The 18863-nt window shown below is 33.4% G+C and overlaps 1 protein-coding gene across 3 annotated transcripts in view; it reads left to right on the top strand.

Moving 5' to 3' along the window:
• LOC148615393 (RING finger protein 17-like) overlaps positions 1-18005 on the top strand; it is a 52206-nt gene extending 34201 nt beyond the window's left edge. For all 3 annotated transcript variants that reach the window (XM_088590304.1, XM_088590305.1, XM_088590306.1), the window contains 14 exons: positions 886-1036; positions 2252-2461; positions 2774-2916; positions 4191-4357; positions 6729-6901; positions 7933-8055; positions 9848-9934; positions 10262-10417; positions 10607-10693; positions 11797-11941; positions 12281-12416; positions 12813-12975; positions 15526-15629; positions 16127-18005. In XM_088590304.1, the coding sequence (XP_088446430.1) occupies positions 886-1036; positions 2252-2461; positions 2774-2916; positions 4191-4357; positions 6729-6901; positions 7933-8055; positions 9848-9934; positions 10262-10417; positions 10607-10693; positions 11797-11941; positions 12281-12416; positions 12813-12975; positions 15526-15629; positions 16127-16322 (2041 nt within the window). In that variant the 3' untranslated portion in view covers positions 16323-18005. The remainder of the gene's footprint in view (positions 1-885; positions 1037-2251; positions 2462-2773; positions 2917-4190; positions 4358-6728; positions 6902-7932; positions 8056-9847; positions 9935-10261; positions 10418-10606; positions 10694-11796; positions 11942-12280; positions 12417-12812; positions 12976-15525; positions 15630-16126) is intronic.
• The last annotated feature ends 858 nt before the right edge of the window (positions 18006-18863 follow it).

Here is an 18863-nt window from a genome sequence, read left to right as displayed (position 1 = left end):
AAATATCAATGTAAATGCAATAGGGTTTGTAAGTCTCGTTCTAGTTTCAGTTTTCCTTCAGGAATTTTAGATGTAGAATGTATTGAAATCCAAAGGCCGGTCTGCATTTATTGTTCACTTCTGGGAAATGAAAACGCTGTATCACTAAGCAAAATCTTCTGTTTCTATGTTTTTCTTAACATTTTTATTCAGTAGAACTAGATATTTGTCATTTTTTATCAGTATTTTTTCATAAAAATATATTTTGCTTTTAACATTGAATTCAATGCTATGTTAATGACGAATCTCTATGCATTTGAATGGGAGATAAGGACCCATTCTCATGAAATCACAGAGTCACTTGACGAGACTTACATACCCTATTTTTCTTAAAGACTGATGATGATAGTTAATGGAAAGGTTAGGTATTTTATATAAATTGAAATGTGTTGTGATAATTAGTGTCAAGTCACTGCAAGTGGAAATGATCAAGGTTAAGGACTTATTTGGATTTAAGTCAACTTTTTTCCAACAGAAATAGTAGAAAAAAGACAATCATGAAAAACTCCAAAAAAAGAGAAAAAAGAGAAAAACTAGACATTTGGAGCATGCCTTACATGGACTGAAATGTTTGATTTAATAATTCTTGTTGAATATGTGTTGCAGTAAACTACACACTAGTGACAGGAACAATGGTATTTTTTTTACTTCAGATACTTTTTCAGACAATAAAAATTATAATGATATTACTAGACATTTTCAAAAATAATTTTTCACATATGTAGTGTAATAAATTATAAGTTACTAATGATTTATTTCTGAAAAGAACATCTAAATGGAAGAGATTATTTTTTGATCAAATTGTTTTGTAACTTAAACTCAGCTGGTTGTGTTCTTATTCTCTAGATTGATGGAGGATATAGGTAATGAGTATAGAATGAGCGAGGATCAGTGGATAACCTGGGAAGCAGGCTCATTCTGTGCTGCCAGACATCCAGTAGATAAACGATGGTACAGAGCCAAGATTTTACAGATCATTCACAAAAGTATTATAGAGGTATGCTATTATGTGCCCTTAACGAAGCTAGAAGGCACTGCTTATCATCTTGTACATTTGGCAGGAAAATATAATCTTGTTATTTCTTTTCCAGGGTTGGCGTCCATCGTAAGATTTAAATGCTGTTATGGATTTTTTGATAGACGATTTTCTTAAAAGTATTCCAAATCCCTTTCATTGATAGTAATGTTTTTCAGTTTCTCGAATAACAGACTGTGACACCCAAAACTTAGCTGACAAGCTTGTAATGTTTGTTATAATTGCATGCACCTTTAAGTTATTACATGTACTATCTAAATAAGGTTCCCCAATATACTAACAAAAAATATTCATGTCCCTGGAAGTAACAAGAAGTAACTGTCCTTATAGAGAAAATTCATCACTTCCTTAAATCAAACAAATAAAAAATAAATAGGTTAAGATTACATTTCAGTAAAAATAAATTCATCTTTTCTAATAATTTTTACTTTTTTTTTCAATTTGTGTTTTACTTATTAAAAGAAGTGAATATAATGTTCTTAAAAAGTTCGGGAAAAACATGGATGTACGTATGTGTATCTCCGCTGTTGCTGTTGTCAAGAACCTGACCTGCTTTGGAAAAAAACATTACTCTGATTGTATTATCCAAATCAAAGCATAGCTTTTCTTAGATAGGAAAGGAAATCAATTTCTTGTTTGGAATTTGCAGCTGTCAGTTGCATCTGATTTTTTTTTACATCACATGATATGTGTAATATATTCCCACCATCTGGGGAGAACAGTATTATTTCCAGTATCTGTACAAACTGAAAAAGATGTTGGTAGAAATGCCGTTAAGGGTTAAAAATTGTAAAGTATGGCAAAGTGCTATAAAGTTTACGACCATTTTTAAAGCGAGGAAAGGGGGAATGGGGTTGGGATTTTGGAAAACTTTTTTTTTCAAGTTACTCATTCATTGAGAAAACAATTCCCCCTTTATATAACAAGGTAGATTTTTAAATAAAAATATTGATTTTGCTTGCTGCTGAAATTTAAATGAAAATATTGCACTTGCAAATCAAAAATTTTCACACAGATGGTACTTGTATGGTAAAGCTCACGGTGCTTACTGATTTAGGCAATGCCTACTCTATATTAGACTAAATAACCAAAACAGCTCTGACATGCTTGTCATAGCCTTTAATGTGATATGATTTGACCAGCCTATCACCCAGTATTATATTCTGTATTTCCAAGGTGTTCATGGTGGACTATGGTTACACAGAACAAATCAGTATATCAGAGATCAGACCATTACTGAAAGCTTTCCTAGCAGATATGTGTTTTGCTTTCCGCTGTCACTTGGATGACATAGTATCAGCTGGAGACATGAAAAAATGGTCTAAGACAGCTTGTGAATTCATGGAGAATGAAGTTAAAGATAAAAAAATGTACATTCAGAAAAAGGTATACTAAAAACCTCTCTTAACCAAATCATGAATTGACATAATAACAGAGGAGTATAGCTCTCATTATTGTTTGGTTAGATAACTTCAACTTTTACATACATTTACTGTTTATCAACTTGTATTTAAATTTACTCAAGCTGAGAACAGAACTAAGTTTATACTATAATAGTGTCATCGTCAAAAGTTTTCTTTAAAGAAGAAGATTTTACAAATAAGTTGAGTGTCAGTCCTGCAATATTCATTTATAACATAAATCAATTGACTTATTACATGAAAAACAATAGTAAAATGTCTAATGATATATATTCAGGGTAACACAGTAAATGATTCTTGTCCTGTGGACCTACTGATGGAGGAAGAAATAGCTGAGACTGCCTTAGAACCATCACGCAAGCATTACTACAGTCTTACTGATAAACTTATAGACCAGGGGCTTGCTATTCCCACAAAAAGGTGAGAATAAACTTACAGACCAGGGGCTGGCTATTCCTACAAAATGGTGAGAATAAACTGACAGACCAGAGGCTTGCTATTTCCACTAAAAGGTGAGAATAAATTGACAGACCAGGAGCTCGCTATTCCCACAGAAAAGGTGAGAATAAACTGACAGACCAGAGGCTCGATATTCCTACCTTTTAAAAGGTGTGAATTCATTTGCAGACCAGGGGCTCGATATTCCTACCTTTTAAAAGGTGTGAATTAATTTGCAGACAGGGCCTTGATATTCCTACCTTTTATTAGGTGAAAATAAATTTCTAGACTAGGGGCTCAATATTCCTACCTTTTATTAGGTGAGAATAATACAAATTGCTCTCTGTCTTTACCATAATGGGAGATTAAGGTAGACCAGTGCTGGCTGTCTGCACCATAGTGGGAGATTAAGGTAGACCAGTGCTGGCTGTCTGCACCATAGTGGGAGGTTAAGGTAGACCAGTGCTGGCTGTCTGCACCATAGGGGGAGATTAAGGTAGACCAGTGCTGGCTGTCTGCACTGTAATGGGAGATTAAGGTAGACCAGTGCTGGCTGTCTGCACCATAGGGGGAGATTAAGGTAGACCAGTGCTGGCTGTCTGCACCATAGGTTATAGTGTAATAGACCAATGCTGTTATCTCCACCTTATGGTGAGATTAAAACAGAAAACTTTTTTAGGTAACTAAGTCTAAATTGATGATTTATGCACCTTTTCACCGGCTTGTAACTTGGAAATGATTCCATATAGGGAGATGCTGTTTACAGTATAATTGTGCAGAATCATCAGGGCTACAGTTTATTCATCAGGACCAAAATTGTATGTTGACCCTAGAAAGAATCACATTTTTATCTCAATATTGATAATTATCATACATTTTGTACTCCTTGGAGAAGTTATTTCCCTTTTTATATCATAACACATTCACACTTGCATGTATTATCTTAAAGGTGATAAATGATAGAGAAACTTTATTTTAAGGTAAATTGACATGTAGAATCTGTTAATTAATAGACTGAAGAAGTATGATGGCTCCATGTAAAATTGTTTACATTTTAAGTTAAATTTTACTTGTTGTATACATATTCTCATACATAGTGATATTTTTTTTTATATTTAAGATAGTTCAGAAGTTCATGTTAAGTCCAAAAATACATAAGCATTAATTTGAGCCTTTTGTTGTAACATATTGAACCTTGTATTTTATCTTTGCCCAGTTGATTTATAACCAACATGTTAATGTTATATTAAAAACAGGAGGAAGAAGAGAGTAGTTAGTGAAGATGATGGTGTTAGACAGAGGAAGGTTTTCCCTGTATTTCAGTGGAGACCACCTGTCCTGCCAGTAGAGTCCTCCATTCTGGGGACACCTGTCTATGTTGACTATGATGGAGTTGTCTGGGTTCAAGAGGTCAAAGAGAATGGTAAGGAGATACTCAGTATTAAATTGCTGTTGTATGAAATTTAGTTATGTAATTGTAATTTATTATGCCCTACTTGGAAGCTGGGCGGTGTACAGTGATCATGCTGTCCCTGCAGCTGTTTATTTGGAAGCTGGGTGGTGAACAGTGATTATGTCGTCCCTTCAGCTGTTTACTTGGAAGCTGGGTTGTGAACAGTGATTATGCTATCCCTTCAGCTGTTTACTTGGAAGCTTGGTTGTGAAAAGTGATGATGTTGTCCTTTCATCTGTTTACTTGGAAGCTGTGTGGTGACCAGTGATCATACTGCCCCTTCAGCTGATTACTTGGAAGCTGGGTGGTGTACAGTGATCATGCTGTCCCTTCAGCTGTTAACTTGGAAGCTGGCCAGTGTACAGTGATCATGCTGTCCCTTCAGCTGTTTACTTGGAAGCTGGGTGATGCACAGTGATCATGTCGTCCCTTCAGCTGTTTACTTGGAAGCTGGGTTGTGAACAGTGATTATGCTATCCCTTCAGCTGTTTACTTGGAAGCTTGGTTGTGAAAAGTGATGATGTTGTCCTTTCATCTGTTTACTTGGAAGCTGTGTGGTGACCAGTGATCATACCGCCCCTTCAGCTGATTACTTGGAAGCTGGGTGGTGTACAGTGATCATGCTGTCCCTTCAGCTGTTAACTTGGAAGCTGGCCAGTGTACAGTGTTCATGCTGTCCCTTCAGCTGTTTACTTGGAAGCTGGGTGATGCACAGTGATCATGTTGTCCCTTCAGCTGTTTACTTGGAAGCTGGGTGGTGAACAGTGAACATTGTTCATGTTGTCCCTTCAGCTGTTTACTTGGAAGCTGGGTGATTTACAGTGATCATGCTGTCCCTTAAGCTTTTTACTTGGAAGCTGGATGGTATACAGTGATCCTGCTGTCCCTTCAGCTTTTTACTTGGAACTGGATGGTATACAGTGATCATGCTGTCCTGTTAGCTGTTTATCTCATTTTCCTTCACATTTCTGTTCATTAAAGTCCTCATAAACTTCTTGATATTTTTATGAAACTCAAAAAGAATGATTTCCAGGTAATGCCATTGGACATCTGCTATTTGGCTTCTTTAATCAGACTGAATTTGTTGTTTCTGATATGAGTTGCATTTATACACTTTTTTTTAACATTTGTTAAAGCATTGAAAAGGGACGATGGCTGAAAGGGGACAAATATGACAGGTAAACGATGGTCCATTAAAAAAAAAAAAATTAATTGTATTGAATCTAGAAACTGTAAATCATTCTTTCAAATTTTTCTTGTTTTTTTAATTGCATTTTTTATAGGCCCATCTAAGATGGGACATATTATGGTATACCGGTGTTCATCCGTCCTCTGTCCACACTTCAGACAATAACTCAAAAACTCTTTCACTAACTTTTACGAAACTTTGGTGAATTGTTCATATCTATTGACGTAAGCTCCTTTCGATTTTCATAAATTTCAGACTTCGTTTCCGTGTTGTGTATTTTTTTACTTAAAAAAAGAGGATTTTCAAGTTTTCAGACAATAACTCAAAAACAGTTTCACCAACTTTTATGAAACTTTGGTGAATTGTTCATATCTATTGATGAAGCTCCTTTTCGATTTTTATAAATTTCAGATTTATCGTTTCTGTGTTATGAATTTTTATACTGAAAAAAGGGGGATTTTCAATTTTTTGCATAATTCTCAAAAACACTTTCACTAACTTTTATGAAACTTTGGTGAATTATTCATATCTATTGAAGTAAGCTCCCTTCCGATATGTATAAATGTCAAATTTTATGTTTCCATGATATGAAGTTTTACCTTTAAAAAAAAAGGCGGAAACGGCCAAGGAAATTATTGTTGAAAACAGACCATTTGTTATGATGATCGACTAATAAATATAAAAGGTACTTAGTAACCTCGTCAGAAAAGTGTGTTTTGAACAAGATAGAAAGGTATGGGTGAAAAATCAAACTTAGTTAAACTTGAGGTAGCCTTGATAGTGCCAATTTTTTGTGCATTTTTTATTTCAACTTTTTTTTGGGGGGGGGTGGGGGGGAGGGGGGAAGGGTATTTGACAGGGCTCAAAGTATTTCTAGTTGATCATATAAATTCATTAAAAGCATATTGACAAATCAAAAGGGCAACAGGCGTATCATGTGCTTAAAGAGCAGCTCTTTATTGAAGGCTACATTCACTTTGAATTCACTTCCTTGATCCATATCTGCAGGCCTCTCTGATACCTATTCGAGTTTGACTGAATGTCTATCGTTAGCCTTGCATGCAATGCTTGGTATTAGCACAACATTGTCATCTGATATGGTAGGTTGTGTCCATTTGTATCAAGAGACCTAATTAATTGTCATGATTTCAGACACAACTATGAACAAAATGATTGCTAGAATACAAAATAAATTTGCTGACTCTGAGCCTCACAGACTGAATGAAATAAAATGGAAGGAGGGTCAAGCTTGTGTTGCTCTGTTTCATTTAGAGGGAGTTTGGCACAGGGCTAAGGTGCTTAGAGTGGAGACACACAGAATACAGGTTTGTAATTTTGTTACAGTCTACATTTATTGATTTTTTAAGATGTCTTTTTTTTCTGTTTGTGTTTGATTTACCTTATGACACTGATTCAAGCTTGGAACTTCCCTGTTGTTTCTGAACACTACAGCAAAATGTAGTCCAAATGTAATTCCTTTTATATCATTCAATACCTCTTTTATAACCAGTAAATATGTTTCTGACAATTATTCAGCTGAATAATAATCTATTATTTCTGCAAATAAAATTAATATCTAGTCATCAAATGAACTGAAGATTTCTGAGGGACTCCTTTTTGGGGTGTTTAGTAATAAATTAGCATTAACGAAATGAAGTTCTTGCAGTAATGTGTCAAAAAACATTAAATGTGCTTAGCATGTGCCACTTAATACAATTATCAGTCAAAATCTCCATCCTATCATCAATGTTTTAAGACGAAGTGAAGAGCAGTGATTTTATTCAACCAAGTAAAATTAGCGGGGAAATGCAAATTGGTCTCATATTTTCTTAATTTGAAATAAGTTCTGTTTGAGTATAATTACAATGTAGGATAACTTTTGAATGTGATTGCAAATGAACTTTTGGAAAAAATGAAAAATTGGGAAAAAGGTGAAACAGAACAGAATTTGTAAATGTGTGTGAAGCTGGATACTATTAAATTGTTGATTACAATTTTTACTTCAGTAATCAGTGATTGATTGACGTTCAGTTTATACATATGAGGAAAAATAGTTCTAAATAATATGGGAAATGCAAATGTATGATTATAATTTTATTGTACATTTCGTTCATGCTACCATTTTCTCAAGAATCAAAAACCCCCACTGCTAACATTGTTGTGATTATCCAAGTTGTTACACTTAGTTATATACTTTAACTTAATTGGTTTTAAAAGCAAAGTTGGTCAGAACATAATTGATCTCATAATTTAGTTTCTGTTTAAGAAATAAAATTTTAATGCAGATATTAACTGACCTATAGATAGAAATGTGTAATAATGATATGAACTTATAACATTTGACCTCTTTTTACAGGTTGAGTTTGTTGACTTTGGAAATGTAGAGTGGGTAACACATGACCATATGAGAGCTGATGTAATGGAGTTTGTTGACATACCAATTCAGTGTTTTCCTTGTGTATTCTTTAATGTACTGCCAGTAAGTGTTCGAAGGGAGTCTGTATAACCATTTTTTGTTAACTATTTAATGTTCTATTGAAGAAACATTTCTAAGTTTTCATAACGGTATTTTGGTGTGTATAATACACATGTATGTATTGTGTACAGTATGGTTATTTAAGGTCTAAATGTGTGAAAACAAGGTTTTTACTTAGATTGCAGTGTAATTTTGTCAGACAAAAGATCGATATTTTGCCCTTGATCGGTCAATTTATTTACCTTGATGTGGTATTTCCTACAAAAATGTGAAGGAAAAAAACTAATATTTAGACTAAAACATCATGTAAAGATCAGTAGTTACATAAAATGGATAATTTTCATTTCGAAGCTTGATAAAATTGACAATGATGTATGAAATGGCTTATTAAAAAAAAAGATATAAAAATCAAAAGTTGGGAAAATCAGACATTTCTGGTTTTGGTTGAAACTCAAATTTCACAATTTTTATTTTTATTTTAAAGCTTTCTTTTAAGGAAGAAAATTATAAGAAACAATCAAATTAAGTATCAGAATAATCATTTTCAGCTGTAAAAGCATTTGATAAGGAGGGTTTTACAAAAAAGGAATTAGTTACTTTTTGGTTTTTAGAGGAACCTTTGTTTGAAACATGTTATTAAGACATGTAAGACATTTGTATGTGAAGAAAATGTTAATCAGAATTCAATACTTAAAGATGTTTTTGATGATTAAATAAAATTTCTTTCAGTAACATATCACGTCCAGATTGTTTACATTATGCAATGTCTTTTCTCGTAAACAAATCTTGATTTTGCGGCCAATTCTTATTGATGCCTAATACGCACCTCCATGCTCTGGAAATGATTTCTGTGTAAAAATGTGTGCACAATACACAACAAGATACGGTACTCCTGTTTATATCCGAATACAACAGGTCACCAAACTGCAGAGCCCTTTATTATATGTAAAAATGTTAACTGCTGCCTACAAGGTCATTTGGTAGAGTGGAAACATTACCTTAATTCTGATTCCAGTTATATTTCTTTATTGATTGTTATACTGTTACTTAGTTAGGGATTATTTGAATCTCAAACTGTAGACCAAGTGACATTAATGATGTAACAGTACCAAATCAGATTATACAAAATTATCTGAGTCACCCAAACTGAACTAAGAAGAAACAAAATAATTGTTATCATCCAATTAAAAGTCCTTGAGGAGCATGAACATTTCTGAGGAATTATGATTATTTTTACATTAACATCAACAGTAGCATACACTTGTACATGTACATGTATAAGTTATTTTATGCTTATTATAGTTTAGAACATGAAATCTATCGTGAGATCTATGAAAATTTGCATGCTTTGGGAGTATCCTTCCCATGTGTAAAGCAATAAAGTAAGCATATAAATAACACCATGGGACAGTGCCATATGGAAATGTATGTTGAACTATTATATGAAGCAGAGTTCACCCAGAACAAATACTTAAGATAAGATTTAAAATATATGAATAGTCAAAATTTGAAAACAATGAATAAGATGAACATCTCTTTTTTGGAAAATTCTTCAAACGACCAAATCAGTGCGTCTTGATTGCTCAATATCTTAATAGTCACCGCAAATAGTATTGATGTAAGACAACATACAGTTTCTGTTGTCCTGGTACTATAAATTGAATTTTGTCATCAACTGCACCCAAAGAACACTTTGAACAAATTCTTTTGTGTTTTGGGATTACCTGATTGAAGTATTCTTTTAAGGTTTGGAAATTAATACACCATAAGAATGAATAATAGAATGTTCTTTTAGATTTCAGAAAGTGGTAAATGGCCAGTTGATGCCTTAGATAAAATTCATCACCAAATTGTCAACAACCCATGTGTTATTGACATAATTGTAAGTTTCCATGTAGGAATATAATCCATTCATTGAAGTTTATACATAGGAGTAAGTTTTTATATAGATGTAGAAAAAGATCTTAGATTGTAGATAATGAAGATTTGTCATCAAGGATACCATAAAATGGATATATATGGTGCAGAATTATAAAACTTTTTTTGTGAAGTTTGAAAAAATGTTTTACACATTTTAATGTTAGGTCATAAAGTGTGGTTTATATGCCATGGAGGACATTTTGTGATTAGAAGAAAATTAACCTCTTTCTTTGAAGAAGTTAACAATATGAGGAACATGATTATCTATGATTTCATATATTATTTATAGGTGTGTGAGGCTGACCAGCCATTACAGGTAACTATGACCTTACCTGATCATAGAGACGTTAGTGAATGGTTGTATAGAGAGGGACAGTGTTATCGAAAGGATGACATCTCCTATCTGGTGGATAAGAGTAAACTTATCTCTCAAGTATTATCTAGGGTAGCTATATACTTAGATAATTTATCAATGTATATCAATGTATAATAAAATCATAATTAAATGTATTATGACAATGACATTGGAATAACTTGAAATTAACTTGTTTGACACTCGTACCTTTTCTCAACATGCAATTTACATAAATTAGTCTTAATTGATAAACATTGATATTTCATTTTTTTTTCACAGAGGAACTTGACCTATCCACTGGTTTCATTACCTCCTGTAAATGAATGTGTTGCTGTTTGTATCACTCATGTAGAAACACCTGATGTGGTAAGTAACCATAGTACCATGGGGTGTGGTAAGTACCCATAGAAACATGGGGTGTGGCAAGTTAAAATAGAAAAAACTGGATGTGGTAAGTTAACATAGAAACACCAGATGTGGAAAGTTAACATAGAAACACCAGACGTGGTAAGTTAAAATAGAAACACCAGATGTGGTAAGTTACCATAGAAATGTGAGATGTGGTAAATAACCATAGAAACATGGGGTGTGGTAAGTTGACATAGAAAAACTAGGTGTGCTAAGTTAACATAGAAACACCAGATGTGGTAAGTTACCATAGAAACACTAGATGTGGTAAGGTACCAAAGAAATATGGGGTGTGGTAAGTTACCATAGAAACATTGGATGTGGCAAAGTAACATAGAAAGACCAGATGTGGTAAGTTACTATAGAAACACTTGGGATGGTGAATTGTCATTCATGTTAGGTCAGTTTAAAGTATTTACACATTATTTCTGAACTAACAGAATAAATAGTTTGATGAATTACATTCATCTATGCAGGCAGGGCAGTTACATACTGTTGATTATTTGAATCAGTTCATAGCTGATCATGTTCAGATTCAGCAGAAAGGGTTAAGGCTATTGCAGCTCATAACATACCAAACGCACATGGGCTTGATACTTCACCTCAGGTGGTTCATGACAGGTATCATCTAGGCCTCATTTTAGCGAGTTTTTACCTTAAGATGATCAGATTTCTGTTAGGTCGCAAGGATCAGGATGACAATATCAGCATTATACATCTGTTTCATCTGATGTGAACAACAATCAGGAGAGTCAGTCAGTATATGATGAGCATGACTATTCTGTAGCAGGTGCTCCTGATTCTTCTGATCCTGTACAGTGGAATTGTTTTTTGACTATATATTGGCTGATAATTAGATATTGATTGTGCTGTTTCAATGCAAGAGGTTGAGAAGCCACATACATCATATGTATCATCTCGACTTCAATCTAACGAACCTCAGAAAGATGTACTTATTAAGTTGCCTCTAGAGGGTACTACAAGTGTTGTATTCAAAACTGTTGAAAGATAGGGAGCTTTATTCTTTATTGCAACATGTTAATGTATTATATGTGCTGTAGGTGTATTTCCAATTTGTTAGACAAGATGAATGTTTGGATGATAGGTCGAGGCAGATTAACGAACAGTTAGACAGACTCTCGTATTTAGCCCAGGAGCTGATGATGGTAGCTCCCACCTGTATGCTCCTACCTAAACCAAGGCCAGGTCAGTGATTTATTTACATGGCAAATATGGAAATAATTTATGGTCTATAATTGTGTAACTTGAGTGTAATTGGGTGCTCCTTTGAATTCTATTGCCATATTAAATGAAAAAAAACTAGAACAATTTATTCTTCTGTGAACACTTAATACAGCCTTATTATTTTTTTTTATGATAAACAAAGTTAGAACATGCATCACTTTCATTGCTTTACATAAAAATGGCTCAGGACTAAAAAAAAAAAACCTTGATAGGATTAAAGACATTTTTTTTTGCCTGTTGGTATTGTTTTTGACAGTACTCCGTTGCCATGCAGGTATTTATTTAACATATTTTCCTTAGGTCTCCCTTGTCTTGGACAGTATTCTGTAGATAACTGTTGGTACAGAGGACTTGTTATAGAGGCTAATGAGGGGATAAAACAAGCAACAGTGTTGTATGTGGACTACGGTAATTTTGAGGAGGTTACATTTGATAGGTCAGTTTAAATATGTTTTTGAAGAATGTAAGATGTGTAACATGTATGTCTAAACCCAACTTACCTGACAATTAGTTTCAACATAAAACAGCAATCAATTTATTGTATCATCGTTGAAGAGAGAAGACTAAGGTATTGCTTTTCTAGCATTGATGCCCATGTTTAGGTCTAATATAAACCATTTATAGTCAGACAGCTGATACTTAGAGATTTACAGGGTTGGAACCGTAAAACCTGTGTAAGGGGTTAGACATGATGAACCATAAAATCATAGTTGTATAATTTTAAACTGAATGTGAGATCCCGCTGCTGAAACTTTAAGATTTAAAGACATTTCCAACCTAGTCTTAGTCAAGCTACGGTACTTATAATACACATGTCTATATTTATTGACAGAATCCGAGCTTTACCTGTACAGTACCTAGACCTTCCAGCACAAGGGGTGAGGATGAAACTAAATGGTGTTAGAATGTCTTCAGGGCAAAAATACTGGACAACTCCTGTACTAAAGTCAATGATGGAGACAATAGGAAACCAAGTTAAGATAGCTTGTTTAAAGGTAATAATATTTTTCTTAATTTTTTAATGAATTAAGGTAGTAGACCTGGGGTAAGGGAGGTAATCCAGATTGAAAGGATTTTAGTCAATAAAGGGTTTGAATGACACCAGGTTATGCAAGCTTCAAGATGATACTGGTGTTAAAGGGGAATAACTCCAAGAAAGGGTTCAACTTCTAGAAAGCGGGGGTCTAGGCGCTCTGCCCACAGAGCAACTGGGTTGTGTGTCCCAGGTGGTGGAATATGGTACACTTGGCGTGTTACATGCTGGGGTTGTCAGGCTATAATACGAAAAACCTGACCGCAAACCATAGTGTTGAGAAAGATGCCACGTTCCTCGCATGTTAAATAACCCTGTTGTGGTGTTTGATATGAGTAGGAACCTTTGTGCTCTGCCACAAGAGGCTAAATTGCCCGACCCTATCCATTCCTCACTTTTATCTTGTGGCAATCAAAATTTGTCGACCGTATTATCCTTTTTCCATTTCATCATCATTTCATGTTCATTTTATCATCCATTTCATGTTCATCGTCTGAATATAGCTGAAATATTGCTGGTCGGGCGTTAAACCCCAACAATCAATCAATCTAGAACATAATCCAAGATGCCAGCCCCAGTAACTCTGCTTATTCATTAAATTCAGTATTCATTAAATGTTTCAAATGGTTATATTGAGGATTTTATTTTTATAAGGTGGGTAAATGTTACCTTCTGTCTAAACCAAGATTCTTGTAGATGAAATATTCAAATTGAAATATGACAATAATCTCTGTCACGAGACAGTACCTCTAATCAATAACTTTGCCAGTTTTATAACTCTTTAACTTTTGACAGTTAAAAATATATTTTTTATCATTATTCCTTATAAGACTTCAAGCTTTCTGTTTTCATTTTGTCGCTTTTTTTAGCATAAATTGTACAACTCTATACAGCATTTAACTATGTTTAGCATATAAATTTGTCCCTTCATGTAGAAGTATGAATATTTGTGTTTCATTAAAATTTGCAACAGTAGTTGACTCAAGCTGTGTCTGGCAATGCTCTTTCATCAATATAAGTCATCAAACTTAGATATTTGGTAACCTTATTGAATATTAACATTATTTTAGCCATAGTGGTTAATTGTAACAAAATTTTTCAATGCTTCATTAAATAATTTTTTGAAAAAGATACATGGTGAAATTTACTGAAAATTTATATATTGATTTGCATATGAATAGTCTATATAATATCAGTTTTGTACAAAAATTGAATTATGTATTTTTGCAAAATAGTGGTTTTTAAATATGCAAATAGCTGAAAATTACCCCCCTTTTTTGTTATTTTGGTAAATTAAAAGCTTTGTATCTCTTCTACAAAATAGACAGAATCTAATTTCATGTTAAATCTGATATATGAATCCTTTTAAAGTGTATTTGACTTAATATTCAGTTATTTATTTAAATATATTGTCAAAATGACCCTAAACTACCAGATAGGGTTCAGTTTGGCCAATGATTCAGATTTCTAAAAATAGCAATAATTTAATACTCATTGTTTAAAATCTGCGGGGTGAATTTTCTAAAAAAATTGACAGATGATACACCACAGTTAGTGTAATATCGTGCAAATTTGATGAAAATTGAATTATGGAAAAATTTTTGGGTACCCCAGGTCTACTACCTTAAATTTTGAATATATATGTATATATGAATGAAGTATTTTTGATTTTAACAATTTGCCTAGTTATGTAATAATTGAACTTACTACACATTTTGCCTTTGACCTTAAATGCCAATTGCAGTGTGTGGAAACCATTTTTTTCCCAACTTGCCATTCAGGCTAGTGGAATATTGATATTGATAGCCAATAGAAATTCAACTAGCCAAATTCCCTCCCATTGAAGTTTTTCATTTACTTTACAGTTACAATAAGCACTCCATTTCTGAACTCATATTTTAAAAATAAAATTATATTTCAACAGATTCATCATGATGAAACAAGAAAATTTTAAGCATTTGCTTCTTGTTCATTTTTATTTTGACAATAAACAACTAATTAGTAAGGTAACATATCTTAAATTACCAAGATAATTTTGTTTGAATACTAATACCAGATAGGGACTGTCGCATATGTTTTGGCACACACTGTTTACCGGAAATTAAAATGGCAGATCGTAAACAATGCTTTACAAGTCAGTAAAATTGTGCATATCATGCCAAAATTCACTTGACATATTTAAGCTGTAGGGAACATATTTTAATGTATAATGTTAAGGGGTGTTTACTTGATAACCTGTTGGCTGGTCAACTTTCCCTGGAACTCACCAATTGAATGACGGTCGACAAATTGACGAATGCAAGCTTAGGAGAACTTGCCAAATTACACATCTACTCGTTTTTGGCGAGCTGGCGCGTGGTGGTTTTCCACACTGCAATTGTAATCAAACATAACAGGAGCAATGTTGATAAATAGATCTACAAACTATAATGTCTGATTCCACAAGAATTAGTCAGAATGCGATCTGCAAAGGTTGGCAGATTTTGTTAATTTTCTATAGTGCTTATTTCAGACCCACAGCCCTGTGACTGGAGCCCTGTTTTCACAAGAACAACCATCATGTCTAGCCTATCAAACCCTGATAGACCAAAGGTTTATAGATTATACAGATCAAGTGTAAGTATTTCAGTGCGCCACTAAATTTGTAGAGTAAACTTGTTGACCTTTAGAAACTGAAGGCATTTTCACAATGCCTTAGGAATTTTATGATGTAACAGAAGAAAAGTCTTATCCTCGGAGAGTGACTAACCTTATACCTTTTTCAGAATTATAAAAATAACATTAATTTGTTTTTTAATTATGGTCAAGTTGAATACTTTGCAGTATTTTTGGGTTATATAGATATATTTATAATTATGATAACATGTTTTATTAATGATAAGGTGTTAAATTTAGATCGCCTATTGTAAAGAGAAGCTACTTCCTACTTATAATACAATGAAAGAAGTTTTTGAATTAATAGGATAGTTGATATCAAGAGAGGGGATAAATATGATCAAGTATCTTCGGAATGTATGTAATGTAAATAATCCTTGGGATTATAATGTTATAATTCACTCGACTTTGGCCGTTTATATCAATATTACTGATTTTGACTATGGTTATATTGTTAGGTTTGATGAAACTCTTGTTAGAGAGATCCAGGATGATTTTATTGTTGAGTCACAAGAAGACAGCAATGATGATCTGGACAACTCATCCAGTACCACCACTAAGGGAGATAATTCTATGTCCTTAGAAGGACCCGGTAAAAGGACACACATCAAGTCTTGGAGTGATCAGGGGGGCGAGGATGATTCATTAGATTGATATATAGACTTATTAATGCTGTCATCATTCATGGAGTTAACTATGACAAAAATGACTGTGAACCATGTTGTTTGTATTAATTCTATGTATAATACTGTAACACTTTTGTAAGTAAGTTATGGTTTATATGCTGATTCTATTAGCTATGCTCAGAAAATTATAATTTTAATCAAGAATAGTACGTTTTTATCACTCTGGCAGCTTGTAAAACTTGTGTTCAGCAAGCATTTTGTTCGGTGAAGATACTACCCAAATCAGTTGGTACAAGATACTTCATTAGTACAAGTTTGTTAGTTGTTGACATGATATTGTTTTGATCTCATTATTTACTGTATTGTTTAGTTATAATCCATTATCCATGGTTCTAAACCAGCTGTAGATCTTACATGTACTTTATTCAAGCTACATTTTGAACCTGTAATTTTTTTCTTTTTTATGTAAAATCAGTTGTCATGATCACAGTCATGAATTAATCATTAGGCAAAAAAAAAATTTGCTAGGTTCAAAGGCCCTACTGCACCCCTTAAAACCCTCCTGCATCTGCGATTTTTATTACGGTAAAATCCAGACATTTTTTATCCATTCTGGAAATTTTCATATCCTGTCAAGAATCTGCTTTTAATTACTTAAGGGAACCATTTGCGCGCTTGACAGAAAGGTGAAAAGTATGATGTGAATGTGGCTGTTATTTAATATTGATCATTAAAAATGAAAGTATCTCTTGGTCGAGAGATGGCTCTTAATTCTCGCCACATCTCATATTCCAGTAAAATTCTAATGCCATGGAGAATTTTAACTTCTCAACGTCCTGTACATTTACAGAATTGTTCAATTCGATATTCCTTGAAAAAAAAAAAAAGAAAAAGAAAGCTTGCTTCTGATAAAAAAAAAAAAAAAAAAGAAAAAGCAAAACAAAAAAGACAAAAGCCTCCCTCCCACATCAATTTTTTTTAAAAAGTGGCCTGAGAACCTACATATTTTTTTGTATGGCCTTACTTGTTTCCTTTAAGGTTTGATATGTAACTGGATTGTTATATTCCTTCATGCTTGTGAATGACATTGTTATTGAATGGATATTGGAATGTTTGTGTTTTTTTACACTATGGTGTTAGTGGATGACATTGTCATGATTAATTTTTTACACTGTAGTGTTAGTGAATGACATTGTAATGTTTGTTTGTATTAGAAAAAATACTTTATTACCTTCAAAGACAAGAGCACATGTTTGTATGAAAGAGTTTGATTTTGATAAAGCTCACTGCATTCCTTTCCTGAAATATTTTCAAGAACTAGTCCATATCTTCAATTTCACTGAATTCTACAGCATTCAACTAGCCCAAACAATGATAACTAAACCTCATCAATAGCTGCAACTAATTATTATTGGATTCTTTGGATTATTGCAATCAGACTTAAGACTCTATTCATTTTGTTTAGAAAAGTTTTGAATCCCTTTTGATTGTGATATACTTGAAATGTATCTAGTCTTTTATCGTATGTTTCATTTCATAATCAAATGTTGATAATGTACATCCTTGATGTTTTCTTTCAGGAATATTTTAGGGCTTTTGTCTTATGTTATATTTTCACTCATTCATTGATCTGTTTTTTTTTCATTTTGTCATCATTGAGCTGGGAAGTCTCACTCTTACAAGTTGTGAAAATAAATTTGTCTTATACTGATCTTGTTTAAATTCTTGCAATACCTCTGTAATGTCTGTATGCAATGACCTTGAAAACTATTGACCAAACTTTACGACAAAGATGATGACTTTTCATTCAGAATTGACAACTTTCCTTTCATCTGTGGCAACATCCCCTCAGCACCTGTGTATGGAGTTTTCATATCACAACTCAAATGTTATGCCAGAGCTTGCCTCAACTACGCAGACTTTTTGTATGGCTCTGGAACTCTAACAAAAAGGCTTCTGGAACAGAGTTATGTTGCTACAAGATTGAAGTCATCACTACAGAGGTTTTATGGTCGTGATCATGAACTCGTGTATCCATCTGCACCATGAAAACAGATTTGTTAATTGTGTCATAGTTTTCCTTTCCTCTTTCGTCCACCTTGGACTTGACTTTTTATGAGCAACTTGGCGGGTGTTTCTAGAAAAGCAGAGGATGCTTACCCTACAGGTGCACCTGGTACATGCTCCCAGTTTTTAGTGGAGTCCAAGTTGCTCATTTACTTTTGTTACTTTGTATGTATTATGTTAGTTACTTAATGTTCTTTGTTATGTATGTCTGTTTTTCATGTCTGGTCTTTGTCACTGGCGGAGTTTTTGTTTCTGCTAGAACCTTGGTCCCCTTGATTTCTCTTAACAGAATACAGAGGGACAATTTGAAACAATAGCCTTATTCACCTATTTACACTTTAAGTTTATAGTCTGTGCTTGTTCCATCATTTGCATTTTTCTACATATTTCTGAGAGTGACAAATAAAAATTGCACTTCTTCATAATGTGATCAACTACTTTACAAAACTTATAGTTCACTACTGTTTTTTAAAGACTGATTTTACAAACTTGATTTTCTCAA

Source organism: Perna viridis, chromosome 6, assembly GCF_037379345.1.
Source record: "Perna viridis isolate PV_CMFRI_1.1 ecotype Kerala chromosome 6, ASM3737934v1, whole genome shotgun sequence".
In the NCBI taxonomy this organism is placed as follows: Eukaryota; Metazoa; Mollusca; class Bivalvia; order Mytilida; family Mytilidae; genus Perna; species Perna viridis.
The sequence above is the reverse complement of the archived record's forward strand: the minus strand, read 5'-3'. Positions and strand labels throughout refer to the sequence as shown.